The sequence below is a fragment of the Aptenodytes forsteri genome, unplaced genomic scaffold (genome assembly GCF_000699145.1).
Source record: "Aptenodytes forsteri isolate BGI_AS27 unplaced genomic scaffold, ASM69914v1 Scaffold296, whole genome shotgun sequence".
In the NCBI taxonomy this organism is placed as follows: domain Eukaryota; kingdom Metazoa; phylum Chordata; class Aves; order Sphenisciformes; family Spheniscidae; genus Aptenodytes; species Aptenodytes forsteri.
The window spans coordinates 2,855,019-2,875,501 of NW_008796181.1; the positions used below are offsets into that span (position 1 = coordinate 2,855,019).

General features: G+C 41.4%; 1 protein-coding gene across 2 annotated transcripts in view; it reads left to right on the top strand.

The window, feature by feature from the left end:
- DPP6 (dipeptidyl peptidase like 6) overlaps positions 1-20,483 on the top strand; it is a 433,849-nt gene that overhangs the window by 300,123 nt on the left and 113,243 nt on the right. For both annotated transcript variants that reach the window (XM_009287806.1, XM_009287807.1), the window contains exons 6-7: positions 2,447-2,499; positions 19,356-19,437. In XM_009287806.1, coding sequence (XP_009286081.1) covers positions 2,447-2,499; positions 19,356-19,437 — 135 coding nt within the window. The remainder of the gene's footprint in view (positions 1-2,446; positions 2,500-19,355; positions 19,438-20,483) is intronic.

Sequence of the window (20,483 nt, forward strand, 5' to 3'; positions counted from 1 at the left end):
TTCTTGAGTCGCCTGCCCCTTCTTCCACAAGCGGTAAACTCTCCTTTTTTTCCTGAGTCCCAGCAAGAGCTCCCCGTTCAGCCAGGCCGGTCGTCTTCCCCGCCCGTTCTTCTTATGGCACATGGGGACAGCCTGCTCCTGCGCCTTTAAGACTTCCTTCTTGAAGATCGTCCAGCCTTCCTGGACCCCTTTGCCCTTCAGGACCGTCTCCCAAGGGACTCTCTCAACCAGTGTCCTGAACAGGCCAAAGTCCGCCCTCTGGAAGTCCATGGCTCTAAGACAGCTCTAAACTCTCTAGCATGGCTGTGGGGACTCTGTACCACAAGCAGGGACATCAGCAGATGTCCTGCTCAAAACTTCCCTGGCTGTTTCTTTGCCCTCCAGCCTGCCACATTTCTCTATTTTCCCCTGAAGGCATCTGTTCATACTCATTTTGGGGGCTGGCTTCTGCCTCTGATGGCTGACAACGCAGCATGGCTTGTTACCTTGAACACCAGTCCTAGCCTCAGATCACAATTCATACATCTACAACATTTTCTACATCCTACTGCCAGGATGTTTGAAGGCAAAAGTTGCTCAGTATTTAATGGCAATGTATTATTAGGTTTTTCAGCTCTGTAGACAAATTTAGTCTTCCAGTACATTTCCTTTAAGGAATTTTAGCAGTTTTAGAACTTCACCAAAGCTGGAATAAAATCTAAGGTCACATGCATCAGCCAGGTCTCTGATATCAGCACTATAAGATTCAAGAGCTCTTTGCTATGATTGGATGTAGATGAGATAATGTTAATTTATTTGACATCGTCTGAAACAGGTGGATCTAAAAAGGACACCTATACTAAAATAAATGCTAGCTTGCAGTGAATTCCCTTGTGTTCCTAGACCTTCCCTGATATCAATACATCAGAGACTCACCTTGCTGGAGGAGTCTTTATGTATCTGAATGCCTAAAAGGCTGTATGATTTTGGGATGTAACCTGGTGATGTCCGTGTAATGAAGGGAGTGAATTGCACAGGGGAAGGAGGGAATCACATCAATTTGGCATCAGTCTCTGCATTTCATAGGTAGAAAGCCAGCGCTTTCACCTCTATACTCTGGTGGTAGGTTTTTTCAGGGGGTTCATGCAGCAGTGTAAGGATTTAGTGCTTGGATTCAAATTGTAACAGAAGTTTGTTTTAATATCTACAGGATGATATGCCTTGTGTATATCTGCCTCTCTACTGAGCCCCCAAAAGATGTAAGCCAGTATGCAGGCTTGCCCTCGAGAGTGACAAGTAGTAATAAGTCATGCTTACTTGTGTGTGATGCTAGCAATGTGCTTGGGATGGCCACTGCTGAGGCTGGCAGCACCACCCAGGACATCTCATGGTTTCTTGGCATAAGTAAAAAAAATAATTGTGCAAAACCAGAGGTACCTAGGAAAAATAATTTTGATCAGACGAACTTGGTTGGTGAAGCAAGTATTCAAGAAGTTCCTCTGTCCTCTGGGACAAGACGCTTTATGAGAGCTACTGCAGAGCAAGTGGCTTAAAGATTTAAGTAGAAGTCAAATGAAATTATTGTTAGGAGACTTATTTATTTAGTAGCATACAGTAGCAGGACAGAATTGCAAAAGTGAGTGCCTGTATAAATGTGTATAAAGTCATTCATATTTAGACCTTTCACACCAGTGCCCTGACTCGGGTGTTGCTCGGCATTGCTCACCTTGGGCAACCATAGATCGCTGTTAGGGATTGCATTGTCACTAACGGAAAATCACCAACTCTTAAATTGCAGACCTGGACTCTGGTATTATTATTTACTACTTAGAAAATAAGTAATAAACTCTCCCTTCGGAGGTGTCCTGCCGTGCAAGCTGACAAGCTCCTCCCCAAGGCCCAAAGAGTGCAAATTGATATGAAGATGCAACTTAGCAGGTCAAACAAATGTGAGGTCAGCTTTGCGCCCTAAGTCAATAAGGTTTTATTTGCTGACTGATGGAGGTCTTACAACCCGCTCTGAGATCACCCAGCATCACTCCCTGTTTTATTTATGTGGGAATAAAGCAAAAAAATATGCATTATATCCCTGTTGTGTCTAGTTATAATGATGGAGAATGTCTCCAGCTGACCAAGGTGTCCTCATTAATGATTGTTCTATATTTAGCCCTTGCAGAGACCATGTGCCCCCAGTTTAATCAAAGACCTGGTAGTCATGGTAACGACACAGAGCATCTGGATGTATACGATTTGCCAAACACTGTAATAAAGTGCAAGATGAAAAGAACACACAACAGCGTTAGGTGAATTAATGTATTGTTCTTTTCTACTACAGATTTTGAAGTGTTTATAAGAGCTCCCTAGCCATAAATGCTAGATTGTTTTTGCAGAAAAAGAGCCCTATTAACACAGGTGACAATTACTAATCTCTTTTTGTTTTGTTTTGTTTCTTAATTTTGTTTTGCAGGTGTATCAGCATTCATATACGGCATATTATGTCCTCAGCAAAATACCTCATGGGTAAGAAATTTTTCAATGTCTTCATTTTAAAACTCAGCCATTAAAAATTCTGCAAAATAATGTGTATCGTGACAAATGGTTTCCTGTGACAGCCCTTTGCAATGGTCTGGCATTTAGCTGCAGCATCCACTGAGCTGTGTGTTGTACAAAAGATGACATTGTCTGGAAACAGAAGTACTCAGCTTCCCTGGAGAGTCAGACTACATGAATTTCATATTCCAGTTTTCAAGTTTTTGGCTAGAATATAGATGTGTTGGCGTCTGGCTGAGAGCCGCAGTTGGCCACTCACCAGAGCACTGTCAGAGGATCTATCCAGCGGTGTTTAGTCCCTTAAATTTGGTCAGAATTGAGGCATCGCCCTTCAGTTTTGGGTCTCTTGGCAGATTCCCTTGATACAAGTGCTCTCTCTAGCATCCCATCTGAAGGCAGATAGACCAGTAGTCTGTTCCCCGGATCCCGATGCTGCTTAGATACATGCACTCACAATTATACTGAAGCTACGAGCCTTTGGGTTTATAGTTTATTTTTTCAGAGAGTGTGAGGTAAGTGCAGACAAACAAGAATGCCACAAAGGCTTTACACAGCATTTCTAAACTTAATGAAAGCATATTGCTTTACCTAAAGCACGTAGCCTGAAAGGTTATGTATTGTTACAAGTAATAAACTTCCATCACACAATGCCTCTTCGTTTAGGTCCCCCTGTCCACTGGAGGTCCTAAGGTAGGCTCAGTGTTTAACATAGGCATCAATTAGCTTGAGGGGATCCTTCTTTAGCTTTGACTAGTTGCAGTTTTTTAAATACCCCTTACTCAGCTTTGTCTTTGTGGCACTGCAGGTTACCTACGGCTCCAACTCCATCACCCTGCAGCTCATCTCGCCTATCTTGTTTTTCTATAGTTTAGCCCATAGTTTCTACCTGCTTTTCCCTTAAAAGATTTTTTTTTTTATATACTTTAAGGACTGGCCCAACTGGTCAGGAATGGGACGCCACCATACCAATAAGACACATGTAGGTATATGATGATACATGCTGTTTCAGAGTGACATTTCCATAGCACCAATGGAAATGCATAAGTTGCACAGCAAAATTCCTCAAATCGTTGTCAGTAAATACAAAGCTAAAAGCCAGGAAGCTGATGCCAGGCTGTGTGTTTTAGGTACCATATTGGTGATAACTGTGTGGGAACAGTAAAAAGGGACAATATCGTTGTGCTCTGCCATTTCTCTAGAACATTGCACATGGCTCTGATTATAAAACATATAATTTCAGTACTTGCTATGCTTCTTCACTAACTTGTCATTTCTATACCTTATGGCTAAACAGGTAGGAGATGTTTTGTATCTTTGCAATAGGTGGCAAAACCTGCAACGTTTAAAAGACTCTGCCTGGTTTATACACAGGGTGATCATAGGATCACCAGATAACTCAGGCTGGAAAGGCTCTTCCAAGGTCCAACCTCTTGCTTAGAGCAGGTTACTCAGAGCTGTATCCACTTGGGTTTTGAAAACCTGCGGGAATGGGGACTGCACAGCCTCGCTGGGCAACCTGTCCCACTGCCTGACTGTCCTCATGGGGAGAAAGTTTCTCCTTATACACAGTCTGAACCTCCCCTTTCAGTTTATATCCACTCTCTCTCACCCATACCACCGTATTAAATGGATTACTGTGTCTCTGACTTAGGAAAACACTGGGGCAGGTCCTAAAGTGCTGTTGATTTCTGCATCCGTGGGCCAGGTGCCTGCCCCTGAGAGAAAGCAGGACCCTGGCCGTGCCTGTGTGCTCAGTGTTTCCTACTGCTTTTTGTAGGCAACTCCCACTATGCCTGTGTACAGTGGATCAGCAGCCTTCCCACCGGGCAGTCCTCAGGGGACCTCACTATTTAACACAGGAATGATGTTTTAAGGGCAAAAGTCCTAAAAGTCAGACATTGCAACACCTACATTTTCGAGGCCCATGCCCTCTTTCCAATCCAGTTTCTTTGGTACAGTAACCAGTGGGTTTAACGATAGAGAAGTACAGATTCAATGGCAAGGTATAAACACATCTCTCAGCATTTTTCCCACATAAAAATACTAGTTACATTCAGGTGTTCCTCAAGGATTTGTCTCAGCACACCTGTCCACACACACACACACAAAAAAAAAAACAAACAGAAAACAAACAAAGAAACAAAAAACCAACAAAACAAAACCTCAAACAACAACAAAAAGCTGAAATAACTTTCTTTGGCTTCTACCTAGCAACAGAGAAACAATACTTTGTACAAAAAAATCTGTACTAGAGACATACATGTTTTAAAATCTGTGAGCCCTGGAGCTTGTGAAGCCTGCTTCCCTAAAGTTTGTATCTTGTGATTGACTCACCACAGAAAATCATGAGCTCGAGGTTAAGTTGTTTCCACGTACAGTTGGAACATGGGAATTAGGAGATTTCTCACCATCATCCATGTCAAAGTTCTGGTGACCCAGTGTGACGTGCAACAGACTTCTTCAGTCTCTTTCCTTCCCTGCCTCAATGTGGTTGTTTTTGCTTTTCTTTTTTTCTTTTTTTTTTTCCCCAGGAGCTTACTGGATTTATTTACTTTTTGAAAACTCCATCTTTCTGGCAACATATCTGAAATTAGCTTGTGGGCTGAAAGGGTGTTGAGCAACACAACGAACACACAGCATGAGCACACAAGCTTTGTATCTGCAGTAAACCGGGCTAAGAGCAAAAGCATTTGACTGACAGCACAGTTCTATTCCAGACAAAACAAAGGTGGAAAAAATAGAAGTATCATGCATAGTACGCATTAGAAATGCTAAAAATTAACAATACAGTGGTCCAGGCAGTTTGCTACTACTGAATGATCTTTCTTCATCCCTGACAACCAGCTTCTTGCTCCCCCCAGCTTCAACACTCAGCTGTGTTTCACCTTGTTCTCTGTGTTTGGCTGAACCGCGGTGCAGACAGTTGGAGGGTTGGATGTGTCAGAGAAGTATCCAGTATAAGGGGAAGATCTGGAAAGTGAGAGGGTGCCAGAAGGCACGCAGGTGTGTCAGACATTGGTGTCCCCACAGCATGATGCTGTGATGGATCAGGCGAGCACTGGCAGGAGGAGGGTTGGAAGGATTGCTTCATTTCGTGTTGGTACAGGTATGGTTTACAAAGTGGTTTAGGCTGTAGGTACGTATACAGGCGTTGCAAACCATATTGCACAGTAACAATTGCATTGATCTTTCAGGTGATCATAGTGCATGTGAGTGGTGGAAAGGGTGGCACATTACCATTTCCCTGGAACATGGGCATTTATTGTTGCTTTGGAGTTCTGCATCTATTTTAGGGTGGCGCATGAAGAGAGAGGACAGGTGTAGCAGGTGAACATGATGTAACAGGTGATGACATACATCAACTGAAAGTAGAGCCTCTGTTGGATGAAGAGGTAAAAATTCATGTATGTCATATTTAACACAGGAGTATTGCTCTGATGGATGTGTGTGGATGAAGATTGTTGAGGGCAGGACCAAGCACACTGACACAGCACAAGGTTCAGCTCAGTTTGACGTTCCAGGTCCTTTGGCGATAACAAAATTTGCAACCCACAGGCAGTATCCTTGCCCTCCACCTGATGATAACACGAGTGACAAAAGCCTTTGGCACTGAGCAGCAACCCCTTTGCCATTCCTACAAACTGTTTTCATGCATTAGTCCTCTTCTGCAAGTAGGCACCAGCTTTACGCCCCATCGGTGTGTGCCAATGGCGCCTAGGGCATACCTCCAAATCAGCACCCGAGGCAGTGACTGCTGGTGAACAAACTCACTCCCCTCCACAATATCCCTCCTGCTCATTAGACACTCACTCCTGGAAACAGGCTGTGACAGTGTGACTTTCCCTGTGCTCTCTCTACCCTCTTCCTCATCCTCGGCTATGAACTGCCTCATCAGGCAGGCCAGACAGTTTAGGCTTTGTACCCACTCATGCCCTTGCTACACCCCTGCTGAGGCTAACTAATAAGGAAGCCAATTAATCTAATCTGTGGCATCACTTTTTAAATAACGTGACATTAATCTGCCAGCATAAATTGCTTTTTAAAGGGAAATTTCTAATTATTTTTGCCGTGTTCTGCAGACTCTCCAGATTCAGGCTGTGTATCAAGTCAAAAGGGGCTCATACCAGCGTTTTCCAGATTTCATTCTGAGCTCTCCGTAAGTTTGACAAGCCAATTTGGGCACATCCTTAGCACATACGTTCACAAGTGGTATTTTATACAAGGTGAAGGACTGCAACATTTTTTCCATGAAAGCTGTTGTGGAAGTAAACTCCCCACATAAGGAGTAGGAGCACAATTTGGCTCTCTATAGGACAACTAATATATGCCAATGACATAGACACAAGGGATCTTACTTAAAAATGAAAATAAGCCCGAGGTAGAAGAAAGAGTAAATATCCCTGCAGGGGATATTTACTTCACAGATTTAATTTCTCCTTTTTTGTTATTTCAGCCTTCTGACAGCCTCTTGGTAAACTCGGGGTAGAAACCCCTACTGTTTTTGCCACATTTGCCTTCTGTTTTCAATGGCCCGTGATTTTCAGTTTTCAGAGGGGGAGCTGGCTAAGATCTGCAGTTCTGGTTTTCCTGGGCTGAGGTGTGTAGGGAGGTTATGTTCAGTTCAGCTTTCCTGCATGTCACCCATTTTTCTCCTGCTGTTCACCCAAAAATGAGATGCTGGCGCCGGGTGCCATCTAGTGGAACAAGCCTCTGCGCTTGCTGCTCGTGTTCCCTGGTACGAACATTTCCGTACAGTCCCATCTGCTTTCCTCTGAACGGTGCTGCTTTTCAGATATATCTGCCGATAACTGCTTACAGCTGTCTGCATTATAAATATTTTTGCAAAGCTCCTCTCATAACCTCACAGTTGCACTTGCCGCATTGTAATTGCCAGCTAGTTGTAATTTATAGGTACTGCGATAGCATCTGCAGGTCTAGATGTGGAACAGGGAGCTCTCGTGCAAGGTGCTGGGAAAAAATGGAACACAAATACCATATACAGTTATTTCCTAATATTATTTTTCCTAACTTTGGTAAAAAGAAATTTAGCAATACAATGTAGGCAAAAAGCTACTTATGAAATCCAGCCACCGAAAATTGTTTTATTCTTTCGTGGGTTTTAATAATGTTGCTCCTACTGAGTCCAGTGTGGATGATCTTAGTCATTCGCATCCTTCAGTGAAATAAGGGAAAAAGCGTGGTTTGTTCAGGGGTTTCATGGTCAGGCCATGACTGACCAGAGTGTTCCCCTAACCTTGTTGCAGGATTTCCCTCACCTGACATTAAGGTCACTTCACACCAGTGTGTGCTGCTGGACCACTGGTTTGATCTGGCACTGCAGGTCCTAAGCAAGAGCTAATTTTGGATTGATATCCAAGGGGGTACCTCTATCTTTAACTTTTTGCTGTGGCCAGCAGAAATGTTACACTTTTTTACAGTTCTGTGTTGTGTTTGCATTCCCCAAAATAAAGCCCAGCATAAAACATACGTTTCCTCAGACCTCCTAGTGCTCATCCAGTTCCGCATGAACCGTTTCCCTCTGAGCACAGCTAAGTGGCAGGGATTAGTGCTGACCCCCCTCGTGTAAGCTCTCAGCACGGTGCTAGCACATCCAGCTGGGGTATGTCAATGGGAGCTTCCAAATATGCTTATAGGGATCAGTGAGAAAATCAGCAGTTATTCCACCTCCTCGTTGATTTTGTGTATGGGAAGGAGGGAATTGTACACAGTTACTCCTAAGCAGAATCCGTATTTCTTCCCAAGTTTATATGGTGTAGTCAGAGGAACATGGTAAGTAGATCACAGGAGCAATGGCAGAGCTGAGTTCAGCTCTTGCTGTCTACACTGCCGAGGGTCTGTAAAATACCGCATGCATCCCCCACACTGAGCTCCCAGTAACTTCAAGAGAAGTGCCATGAGTGGAGTGAGTGCAAAATATGCATTGGAGATCCACGGAGGAACTGAGCCCGTGCTTCACTGTGAGTAAATATTCGAAGTGATGTCTGTAGATCTCTCTGCAGAGCTCTCACTAATGTTCCTGTCTCCTTCTTTTATACAAGCTACTGGCAGGAAAGAGGTTAAAGTTAATTAAAGAAAACTTAATCAGATTTGTACATACTCTATTGTATAATATTTTGAAAGACAACAAGGTTTTCCTTGCACATGCTCCCTTTTCCGTGTTCACAGTAAAAGGCAAATGTGTTTCATTATTTAAAATCATGGTTAAAAAAACTTCAGGGAACTGGCTCTGCTGCAGACATCTGTCCGTTTGACCAAGACTGTTCTATTTTATTTTGTTCTGGCCTGTTACACCCCTCCTCTGTAGCATTAAAGAAACTTCCTGTGCCTCAGTGTCCCCATCTGCAAAGCAAGGAGAGAAATATTGCTTACCCGACAGAGGCGATATGGGATAATTACCGTAGAGAGTGCTGCACAATTTCACTCTTTAACATTTATAAACTTGTACTAGAGCCCACATTTTATTCTAAGAGGAAAAAGTACTGTAATTAATAGAGTCTGTTTTCAGCTAATTAAATTTTACTTAGAGGAGCTAAATATTTTCTCCCAACAATGATGTATAGAGGTTGAAATAAACCCGTATTAAAACGTATGTAAAACCAAATAACAATATGAAATTTGTTAAATAAGTAGAAAAATGTATTCTGCAGTTCGTGAAGAATCTGCTATTGCTACTTCTTCTCTCTCCTCCTTCTTTATCAATTACCATTCCATAGTTTTTAATCATCTTTTTGAGATAGTTTTGAGATAGTTTATGTAGTTAGTTAAGGCACCTCTGCTGCATAGTGTGGTGGCTTTTATGCCAGACTATAAATAACAACATCATCATGATGTGATATGCTTTTTCAGTTGTATTTTGATAACAGAAGAGTGGCCCTTGGAATAGTTAAACTTGATAGCTTGATTGTGGAGCCTGACCTTAAATCCTCTGAAGTGGATAGGAATCTTTCCATTGATTCCACTGAATCAATGCCAGTTGAGTTTACTGGCATTTGGCTCAAGCCCTGATGGAGCAGTTTGGGCTTCTTGCTTTTTATAATCATCTGAATTAAACACTCTGTAAATCACTGCAACAGTGGTTAAATCACATACTGGCTTATTGCTTGTGAATACATTTTGTACCTCTTTAGAAAGAGCCAGCATTTTATTAAGCAAAGCCATTATTTGAGCATCACTCACTTCCAAGCAGTGGCAGGTTGAAAGCAGCTCAGCCTCGGAAGGCAGTTCAGGAAGGACTCTTGGCTGTGCTGGTGGGAGGAATTCCACTTCAGCAGCTCAACACCATATCATTTCCCCAGGGGATTTGCCATTTGCTCGCCCATGTTGGTCACTGCATAGCATTTTTGAAATATATTATGTGAAATATTCCTTTCCTGTGTAGGCAAAGCAATTCTTACCACATGCTTCTCTCTTCCAGAATCAGTTGTGGTGTGGGTGGACAGCTTAGAAACCATGTAGAGCGATAATAATAACGAATAGTCCCCTGATGGGAGGATTTGATATTAAGAATTAGAGTAATGACTGCTGAGACTAAAAAAAAAAAAAGATCTTGGGTAATTAATAGTTAGATGCAGATGTTAGCAGTATAGCAGAGAAAAGCCCAGCAACCAACCCCCTTATGTTATAGAAAAGGTCAATATCTTATGGCTTATCATGAGAAAAAAAGGAAAGAAGAAAGGTTTGAAGCAAACTCTCCCATAGTGCTTGTCTGAGGCAGCACCCCCTGAAATGGAGGCAGGGCTCCTATTAAATTAGATTCTTTAATAAAATGTCCTTCGCTAGTGAGAACCTCATCTGGATTTGGAAATGTTGGCGTGTCTCAGTGCGAATGAACCTCCTCCGGTCCCCAGGCTGTGGTCAGCCTCCAAACCGTAGACACTGCCACAGGGTACACGCACATCCCAACGCTGACCACTGCCAAAACTGGGCATGTTGGCATGGGTTTTCCTCCTTATTCACACTTAACAAGGTTGAGTTAGTACATAGAATTTTGACAGAAAAGGGAAATAAAGGTGGATGGAAGAGAATGTATAACATAATGGTGCATAGCACTGAATATGCAACTAACCACAGCCCATACAATTGCTGTTTCCATGCATCACCTTCTCAGAAATAAAATTGTTCTGTAGGTGGATTTTCATAGTGGGGATTGGGATTTTTTTGTTTGTCCTAATTTGTCCTAATGTTCAAGGTTCTGGGGTGTTTTCCACTAAAATAGGAACAAGAAACATGCATTTCCTCAGGGGGCCGTTTTTGCTCCGCTGCTGTCAGGCTGTGGAGACACCCTGCAGCCTGGGCCTTGATTATTTGTTGCTGTGGTTGCGTGACAAACTTTCAGCCTACTTAAACTCTCAGTGCGTTGTTGTTCGACTACACAGCACAGAGAATGTGCACTGCATGTTACAAAACACAGACTCATTTTTTTGTAGGCACCTGAAAAAAAGCCAGTTTTGAGGACCCAAGCCTGCAAGATTATGGGCATTTCCTCACTGTTGTGGGGTTTAATGGGGCCTGGGCTCAGGTTATATAGGGAGGGCTCTATAGGGACCTATGCCCAGTCACTGAGGACTATAGAGTGTTCTGTACCCCATGTCTGAGGAATATGTAGCGCATAGCACTGTGTGCTTCAGCGATGTCCTGGGGCTTCCTTTTGTCCATGCTACCTGGTTCTGTGACCACTTCACAGGTAGGCACTAACCAAATTTAATAGGCTGAAAATCTCTTGTTATCCAAAAATAGGCATCCTGCCCCCTTGGGGAGCTCAGAACATACGGTGAAGAAGGGAATGGGGAAATTTAGGAAATGCAAGAAAGGACCTTTGGGTGGAGAAAGGATGCCACAGCCAGGGCTTTCCTTGATACAGTAACCACTGAGAAAGTCTCTTTATGGCAAAGGTGATATGATCCCAGGCTGATAGCCCAGACTCTGTCACACCAGCCCTGATGCCTCTTCACCCCTTACCCTAACCCTCCATTTATTGAATGCTCCACTATAAATTTGAGGAGATAAGACAGGAACGGAAAAGGTTACTTTCCCATGTCTCACATGAGAAGGAGCTAGAGGAATGAAAGGACCTTCCATATGTAGAGTTGTGAAGGCAAAAGTTACACCCCATTTCAAACGCGAGCATTTCCTCTTGCGTGTGTACTTGAGGTTTATACATCTCTGTTACGGGGCAGAACTGTAGGGCTAGAGTTGTATTTTTGTCCTTTAAATAAGGAGAGTATTTTACAATCCACTTTTAAACTGTATCTGAAATCAGGCTAATTGTGGTATTGCTTAAAAGTGATCATATAACTGTTGATAAGAAATGGAAATAATGGCTCTACTAAGTGTATGCCTTGTTTATTTTAACTGCTGAGGACATGGTCTATGTAGGGAGAGGCTGTTTAGAAGAGTATTGTCTTTCAATCTTCCTGACAACCTACGCACAAACCTCCAAGATCTCCTTATCCTGTTGGCATGAGAAGAAATAAGATTTGCTCAAAGACTCTCAGTTTTCAAAAAGATACGGAGAACACTGAGTCATTCTGGTTTTGTCTGAAACCCAGTAAAACAAACTGTTAGATTAGTTTAGAGCACAAGCCCAAGAACAATCTCTTGCCCCAATTAAAAGTGTGACCTAGCGTCCAGTGAAGTCATATTGTAACGAGGCACTTCTGCTGGCTCTGGCAGTAGGAGATCACAGCTGTATCTCATTTTATGTACTAATAATCCCATATTGCTCTCTGCGGGCATCACATGATGGTGCTATATTTTATTAGGGTTTGGAAGTCAGACAAGGTCAGCTGGATAGAAAATGCTAAGGTTTCATCACAAACATCCTTTCCTGGAGATTGGCAAAGTCTCTCTGAAGAACCATGAACGTTCATCCCAGGCTCATTATTGCTGAGATCTTCCCAGTTCATTCTTAAACATCTCAGTGCTTATCGGGTTGTTTCTCTTCAACCTGTATTTTTTTGCCCATATTTTGGATAGCTGATCTTTGGATAGCTATAATTCTGACTAGCCTTCTTGATAGCATTCAAATATTTAGATTTTTGTTTTTCCACGCCTCTGTTGTAGTTAAATAGACTTGAAAACCTGATAAATCCAGTGCCTTACCTCATGCCTTGAGTAGCTCTGAGACCAGAGCTGGCTGAGAAACCTCTATAGAGTAAGAGAAAATTACATGAGTAAGAGAAAATTACTTTTAAGTGGTTGTGTTTATCACCTGAACGCTATCACCTCTCATTGCCTCTTTAGGGGACAGAATATGACTCCAGGAACAAAAGTTCTTTAAAATAATGCAGTAAAAATTCACTCTGTCATCTATGATTTAGAGGGGTCACATGAGAAACATGATAATGTCATCATTTTAAAAGTAGTGCTACCAGTATCTAAGGACCATTTCCACTGTTTGCTTACTCAGGGAAACCTAGAGATTTTGATCAACGGCTTGCAGTCCTCCAGCCTGCGTTACCGTGACTCCTAGCCGTGTACCAGTCTCCGATGCATTTTTAAATCAGTTTTTGTAGACCTTCACTAGAAAGGCAAGCCTGTGCCATCATTTTACATAATTCCCAATGGAAGTTGGTGGCTCCTTTTCTGAGAAGTGATCGATTTTAAAGTGGTATTAGTACTGTGCAAGATTCTGCAGGCCTGGTACCAAATACTACATTGATGGAAGCTTTACAGACACAGGCAGACTATAATCAAAAAGACCTCTGAGCTCATGTTGTTGGCTTGAATCTGACTGGATTGCCAAATTAAGGACAAATGTTTTAGATTCCCTTGCTTTTTGCTCTAAATCCATAGAATTCATTCATCTTGGATGAAATGGTTTGTGAGCTCAGTTGTTTTTAAGAACAGCTGAATGATCTGATGTGTATCTGTAGTTGAAATTAATAAGTTCAAATTGCTTTCATTACCTCCTTCTACTTCTGCTCACTGAAAAGTGCTGTAAGGAAAATATATATATGTGTGTGTATGTGCATTAAATATTCAATAGCGGACGAGCCTAGGTGAATGGAAGAGCCTTCTTCATCTATTTAAGCACTTTTATTAGAAATCCAGGAGGATTCTTTTCATTGCATCTTCTGACAGTCTGATTTCTTGATTATCTATTCTGGCAAATCTTTGATTCCCATTTGTATTATATTTTATTCTGTCTCACTGCGAGTCTCTGCAGGGCTGCGTATCTCCTGGGAAGCAATTTTCTTAATGGCACCTGTCTCCTCTTCTCCTTGGTGAATACTGAAGTAAACAAGTCATTTAATTGTTTAAGAATGCATTTTTGCTTCTCAAGCAATGGCATTCCTGCTTCTTGGAAATCTTTCCCTCTTTCTGCAAGTCCTTATCTATGGTTCTCTGTACATTTATGAACACATATGTTTTACATGCTTTTATTTCTCTTTGCAAATTTTCTCCAGTGCACTTTTTTCTCATCGTGCATCAAAAAATCTTAAATATTATGAAGTTTCCAGTTCTTTATAACCCTTCCAGATCTCTTCCGTACATAGTGGTTTATATCTCTTTTTTTCCTTCCTTCTTTCTAAGGAAGAAGAAATCTGTCTAAGCTGCTGTCTGATTTCATGCTATTAGAAGTAGACGTGAAGACACCAAGTTCTGGTGCTGAGACAGTTTAGATAGATAGACCGTTTTTTACAGTTAACCATGAAAAAGTCTTAAAGTACTGCGAGCTGATGTGCTTAGGGCTGTTGTCTTTCAAAATATTCAGTGCTGGCTTGATGCAAATAACAGGAGGGGATATTTCTGCCTTCCCCATGCTTTTTTTTAACTATCTTTATTTCTTCAACTTCTTTGCATATACTACTGAAATCTTCATATACTTTCTATATTTTCCAAAATTATGGGATAGTTAAGCAAGGAGGTACAAAGTTTTTCTTACGAACTCACTCCAGCTCATATACATAGTTTTGGTGATTTGTTTAGAGGATGGGCATGTCAGAGCAGCCTTTGGTGCAAAGTGTTGCATTTTTGCTCACATTGGCAGCATGTCCAAAGAATTTCCATACAAATCCTATTTTTCTGTATTTAAAATTAAAAGTTATTAAAACAGACCCTAGAAGAACAGCCTATACCATAGCCCAGAATTTAACTGCTTTTTATTAAAAATAAATTTATAAAAACAGACCCTAGAAGACCAGCCTATACCATAGCCCAGAATTTAACTGCTTTTTTTTCAGACTTTTTCAGTCTGGCGTTGTAAAATATTTTTCTTGAAGTAAAAAAAACCTCTCCCTCAATTACAGTGGGAAATTTCTATTGTTAACTGCTTTTTTCAGTTTCAGACTTTTTCAGTCTGGCGTTGTAAAATATTTTTCTTGAAGTAAAAGGAGCCTCTCCCTCAATTACAGTGGGAAATTTCTATTGTTTTTTAAGTTGCTTTTGAAGAACTTGATATAGAAGAGTTTGTCATGTTTGTGCTCAGGGGAAGACTCAGTGTCATGAAGTCTCTGAGGGAAATTGGTCATCTTTAGAATAGGAGAAAATGTCAGAAGAGAGAATACATCAATGTAAAAAATTCAGAAAAAACAATACAGTCTTTTTAAAACTAGTTCCTCATGGTATTTTTTAAGGTCAAAACCAGGCAACTTGATATGATTGATTAGTTTGTTTTATTCTACATATATGTTCTGAGCTAAATTACAAACAAAAATGATTTGACAGACAGCATGATAATTGCACTCAGGAATTTTCTTATTCAGAAAATTTGAGGGGAGACTTTTTGGCAGAAATCTACATCTAACTGAGCAAATTTCACAATTTACTACTTCCATAATGTTTTGTGAATATTGTACTGAAATCATGCCTGTGTCTGGAGCAATTTAACAACCTCAGCTCCAGACAATGTCGTCTTAACGTGGAAGAGTTTATACAGCACTTGCTCCATCTTCTGTCTGGCCTAAAACAACATTATTATTCCCTTCTTTCCTGGGCTTTAAAATCAATCATTTCAAGAGGTGAAAGAAGTAATGGCAGCCCTTTAATAAGGCCTTGCTATTTCTTTGGCTGGAAATGAAGATTAAGGTTCTTTTCCATAAGGAAATAGTGAAAACAGTGTGAGGATGCAGTGAACCTATTTCTTCATGCAAACCAATAACGAGATATACAGGCTGCCTTCAGAATAGCTCATTTCCAAGCCAGCACCCTGCACAAATGAGCTCACAAGGGGAAGGCTCAGATCCAACCAAGGCCTAATTATGAGGGTTTATGAGGAGCACTGGCTCTTTGGAGGGGCTGAGATGACCCATAATATTGATTGTTTCAAGAAAAAATAAAGAAGAATTTTAAGCAGGCTGTTTTGGAGGAGAAGCTATGTAGCTATGGAGGACTATGGCTTGTCAGCAATAACATACCTCCCAGAAAATGCTGACCGGCATGAGATCCCATTTATTCAGCACTTGGAAAATGGACGAGTGCTCCTGGAATATCGGTGTGCATTTGGTCTGACTTCCTTAGGGGATTTTTACCAAGGAGAACTAAGGGTCCAGAATAGTATGAGATAATTAGAAATGTGTTTGATAGCTGCTCTCCAAACAGGTTTTTCAGTTTGAGGATCACTAAGAGCTTTCCTGGGGAGAGCGGTAGAGGGTTGTGGCCATCCCGCCTGGAGCAGCGGTGTAGACAACTCCTCCTCCTCCCTCTATAGGTGATATACTGGGTTTGTAACAGGGTTGCTTGGGGCTGCCGGGGAGGGAGTGTCCACGCATATTCCACTGCAGACCATGCACCCAACGTAGCCTGAGTAAGCATGTGGGAATCTGGTCTTTCATGGTAGGGTTCACAAGTAGGTGAACTCCATTTTCATGCCACCTTCAGGCTTGGTGACAGCCCGGTATCCCCTGGCCACTGCTATATAGCCTGTCTCCAGCTCATTCCTACAGTTTGTCTGAAGTCTGCTAGATCAGGTTTGGCAAGGAGGGATGTATTCTCGATCCCCTTGCATGTGACACTGAAGTTTCCTGCAGGTGAGGGAATGAATGTTGCTACTTTAGGGAAGAGGATTCTCTTCAGAAGAGATGAGGAACAAACCAAAATCTACCAAGAAGAAAATGTCCATCTCTCAGGAGTGTTTGTGGGGGGAAACTGGGATCTTAGACTGCTTTCATAGCCCGTGGTAGAAAAGAATAACTCAGACCATGAGGATGGATGGATGGATGGCTACCACCTACCTTCAGAGGTCTACACCACAACCTGGACGAGTGTGCTGTTACGTGCTGATTATAGAGGCAGTTTATGGTACCTAGGTTTGAAAATGAGGTGCCTCCAGACAGTATGCAATTCCATCAGTCAGCCTTTCTATCTGCATATTTATCAAAAGGTTTCAAGGCAAACAAACAAGATTTTGCTACAAAAGAAATTTCCCAGCCATTCTGAACAACTTAAGAAGGAACTCAGGAGATGCAATTTTGTTTTTCCTCAGCCATATTAGAGAAAGGGAAGATGACTTTGCTTTTTTGCCTGCAGCAGAGCTCTTCCCTGGTAGACCAAATGAAAGACTTTTCCTTCTGCCTTATCAGGTATCAAAGGTGGTTTCTGCAACATTTCTCATCATGCTAGAGTTTTCCTCTTCTCAAAGATGATGCAGTGAGCAGAACTGACAGGACTTGTCTGGGCTCTGGTCTGAATTATTGGCTATAATTGGTATGTCTGTCCCTTAGCTCCACCTGTGTTATCTGAAGCATTACAGGTTTGAATTCTTAAAACTGTATAATCTGTTTATTTGGGGATGATGTTTCCCCCTCTATGTATAATATCTTGCTCCTCTTCTCACATAAGTAAAAAACCCCAAGAACTAGATAATTCATTAGACAAATAATGAAGTACTTTTTTGTTCTCCCATAAGAGGTTTTGGTTTGATTCACTAGTTTTCTCTCTTCCTCCTGCACTCAGAGGTTACTCTCTGTTGACATAATCAAGATAGCTAACCAAAGAGATTTAGTCTTAACAGGAATAGCTGACTTGAAACTTAAGTAGCTAATGCATACAAGCTTGAGAAGATCCAGAAGAGGTTGTAGGGCTATTTTTTCCAGAACGGGAATTTTGTGGCTGCTGTTAGTAGGAGTTCAGTATGACGCTTACCTGTTCTCTTATCCACACCTTACAAAAATGACTTTAGGCTACCCATAAAGACACCTTCTGGTTAAAAACCATGAGAAGAAAAGACATAATTTTACTCCACCAGCAGCAGTTCTGGGTAACACTTTGCCTATAGAGGCAAAAGCTATCTGGGTACCCTTCAAACTTGAAGGGTCAATGCTCAACAAACCCCTCTTGCCCCTCCACATTCGTAATGGATCTTGTCTGCATCAAACCTGTCATCTTGAGCACTTTAATGGTTAATCAGCTCCATGGACCTCTTCACAGGGGCCTTGCAGACATTATGGGTTATGGTCTATGGTTTATAATGACTGATACATACCTTCTAGCAAGAGAGCAGAAGTTGCTGTTCCAACTGCAGGATTTATGGAAGGGGGAAACTGTAGGCATCAGTGTCCTCATCTAGGGTCTGCCCTGATTCTAACTGACCTTTGAACAGGAGTTCACAGGAAAAGCTAGTTTTTTTCACATTGGAAAGACTGCACAAAATCAATTTCTAAACACTCCTCTTGCAGCTGTTTTTGGATTTGCTACAACAGCCCCAGTGCAGTGGGAATGTGCAGCCAAAGTTCTTGCCTGAAGGGGCAGAGCCGGAGTGTAACTGTGATACAGCACCAGGTCACAAAACAGGCAATAAAGAGAATTCAGTTAGTGTCTAATTATTGCATTCAGTTTTGTTCTGAATGGTCTTGAAGACATTGCCTTTAGTGAAGAAATAAGCTCTGTACAAGTAGAGAAGGCCTTTTGCTTAAAGGCTAGGCAGGCTTTGGCTCTTTTCTCTGGTTTTTGGTGATGTTGGCCTCAAATTGCCTTGTTATTCCTATCTGTAGACCAGTGATGATAATGCCCTTGCATTTTAAAGCACTTTGAGATCTGCTAATGAGGTATACTGTATATAGGCTTTATTAGTGTTCTTGTTTGTAGAATATTACTATACACAGAGTTGTAGCAATGTGACTTCAGAATATGTAATGTAATTATTTATGCTGAGTATAAATACTGCCATGCAATACTGTCTGTGCCGTGATAAAATGACATTATGCTGCTCTGACATTTACCAAAAAAGCCTCCTTTTTCTATATTGCATTTGCTATGTCTCACTGATATTCTGCTACAAAATGAAGGTAATGGATGAAAGGACCAGAAAAGCATTTTGATTTTATTTTCTTAAAAAATGAGATATTTGGTATTAATAGGAGCTTTTCCCTTCAAAACCAGGCTGCATATCAGTTGTTACACAGTTGCTGAACTTTCCTGCAGTCTTGTTCAAAGGAAAATTATTAGGCAGAAAAGCCATAGGGTGAAGAAGATGAAATTATATTTTTCTTGTGGCGGTATGATTCAGAAGTATAATTATTGTTTATCCTTTGAGGACATCATCAGTGTCAATAAATACAATTATTTTGTTTGCCACCCCTTGACTAATTCTTAAGGCTTTAGGCAGTCAGCAGTGGACCTAATATGTTTAACTTTGTATTAATAAGAAACAGAAATTGTCAATTAAATATTTGATCTTACTAATGCGTGCTAGTGGCATAGTGCTTACCTTACAGTAAAATAATCTACTGAAATCTGTCACTAAATATTAGATGATTCCAGCTGAAAGATGCTTTACAAGGTCATGGTGGATTTCCAAAACAGATGTGCGCCAGCTTAAATAAGGACATTCCGGAAGCTGAAATTTTATTTTTCTCTTTTTGCAGGGATCCCCAGAATTTGTATCCCCCTGAGGTCAGCAATGCAAAGCTTCAGTATGCTGGTTGGGGTCCAAAAGGGCAACAGCTGGTAAGAGAAAGAACAAGTGTGCAAATGAACTTAGAGACCATGCTGCTATTGTTTGGAAGTAAAGAAAGAATAATTCTTTATTGACTAGTTTCTTGAAATCTGTGTGGTACCTTCTAGCATCTTTGTTGGGATTGTTTTATCGTGTAATTTATTTATAAAATTCCCAAATATATAAATTTACTACAAAGTAATTGTGTCTAAAAATGCAGAGAAAGAACACTTTCTGAAAGCTCTTTGAGAGGATGCACCTGCTTCTCCCGATGTTGGACACAGGACAGATTATAGACATAATAGACAGTATGATTTAGTTAGCATATCATTGCTTCACAGGGGTGTCTTTAGACTTACAAACTTGGCACTAGGGATATTTTAATATTAGCAGCCCTGTTTGGAGAATGCATCTCTCCAGAACAGAGTTGCCCTGAATTTGCCCTGTAGTTATTTCCAAAATGGACAAATGTAGAAGTGTATTCTGGAAAGTTTTCAGAGCAGGCTTTAAAAAAACCCACTTGTCAGGGATTCATTGTGTTTCATGGAGCCTTTCACACTGCAACAATCCTGAAATCTCCAGTGTTTTGTCCCTCAGCCACTGCCATCTTGGATTTGCCCATTTTTTAGAGCACGTATTTCCTGGCCAGATCCCCTGGCTTTGTTTCCTGGTGCAAATCCAATATTAAGATTTTGCATATGCCAAACACTCTCGTTCTACTGTAACAAGAAAAGAAAAAGTGGCAACTTCTTTTTGATATGGAATTTTTATACCGAAAAATGAGATTTAAAAGCTCATTATCTGAGAAAATCTGGCATATGTCTCCTGTCCCCAGTGCTCTCTTGGGGATTTTTTGTCTGTGTCCTTAACTAGATTGTTTTTGTACTGTTTAATGTCTTCATCAATGACATAGACAGTGGGACCGAGTGCACCCTCAGCAAGTTTGCAGATGACACCAAGCTGAGTGGTGCGGTCGACACACCAGAGGGACGGGATGCCATCCAGAGGGACCTGGACAAGCTTGAGAAGTGGGCCTGTGTGAACCTCATGAGGTTTA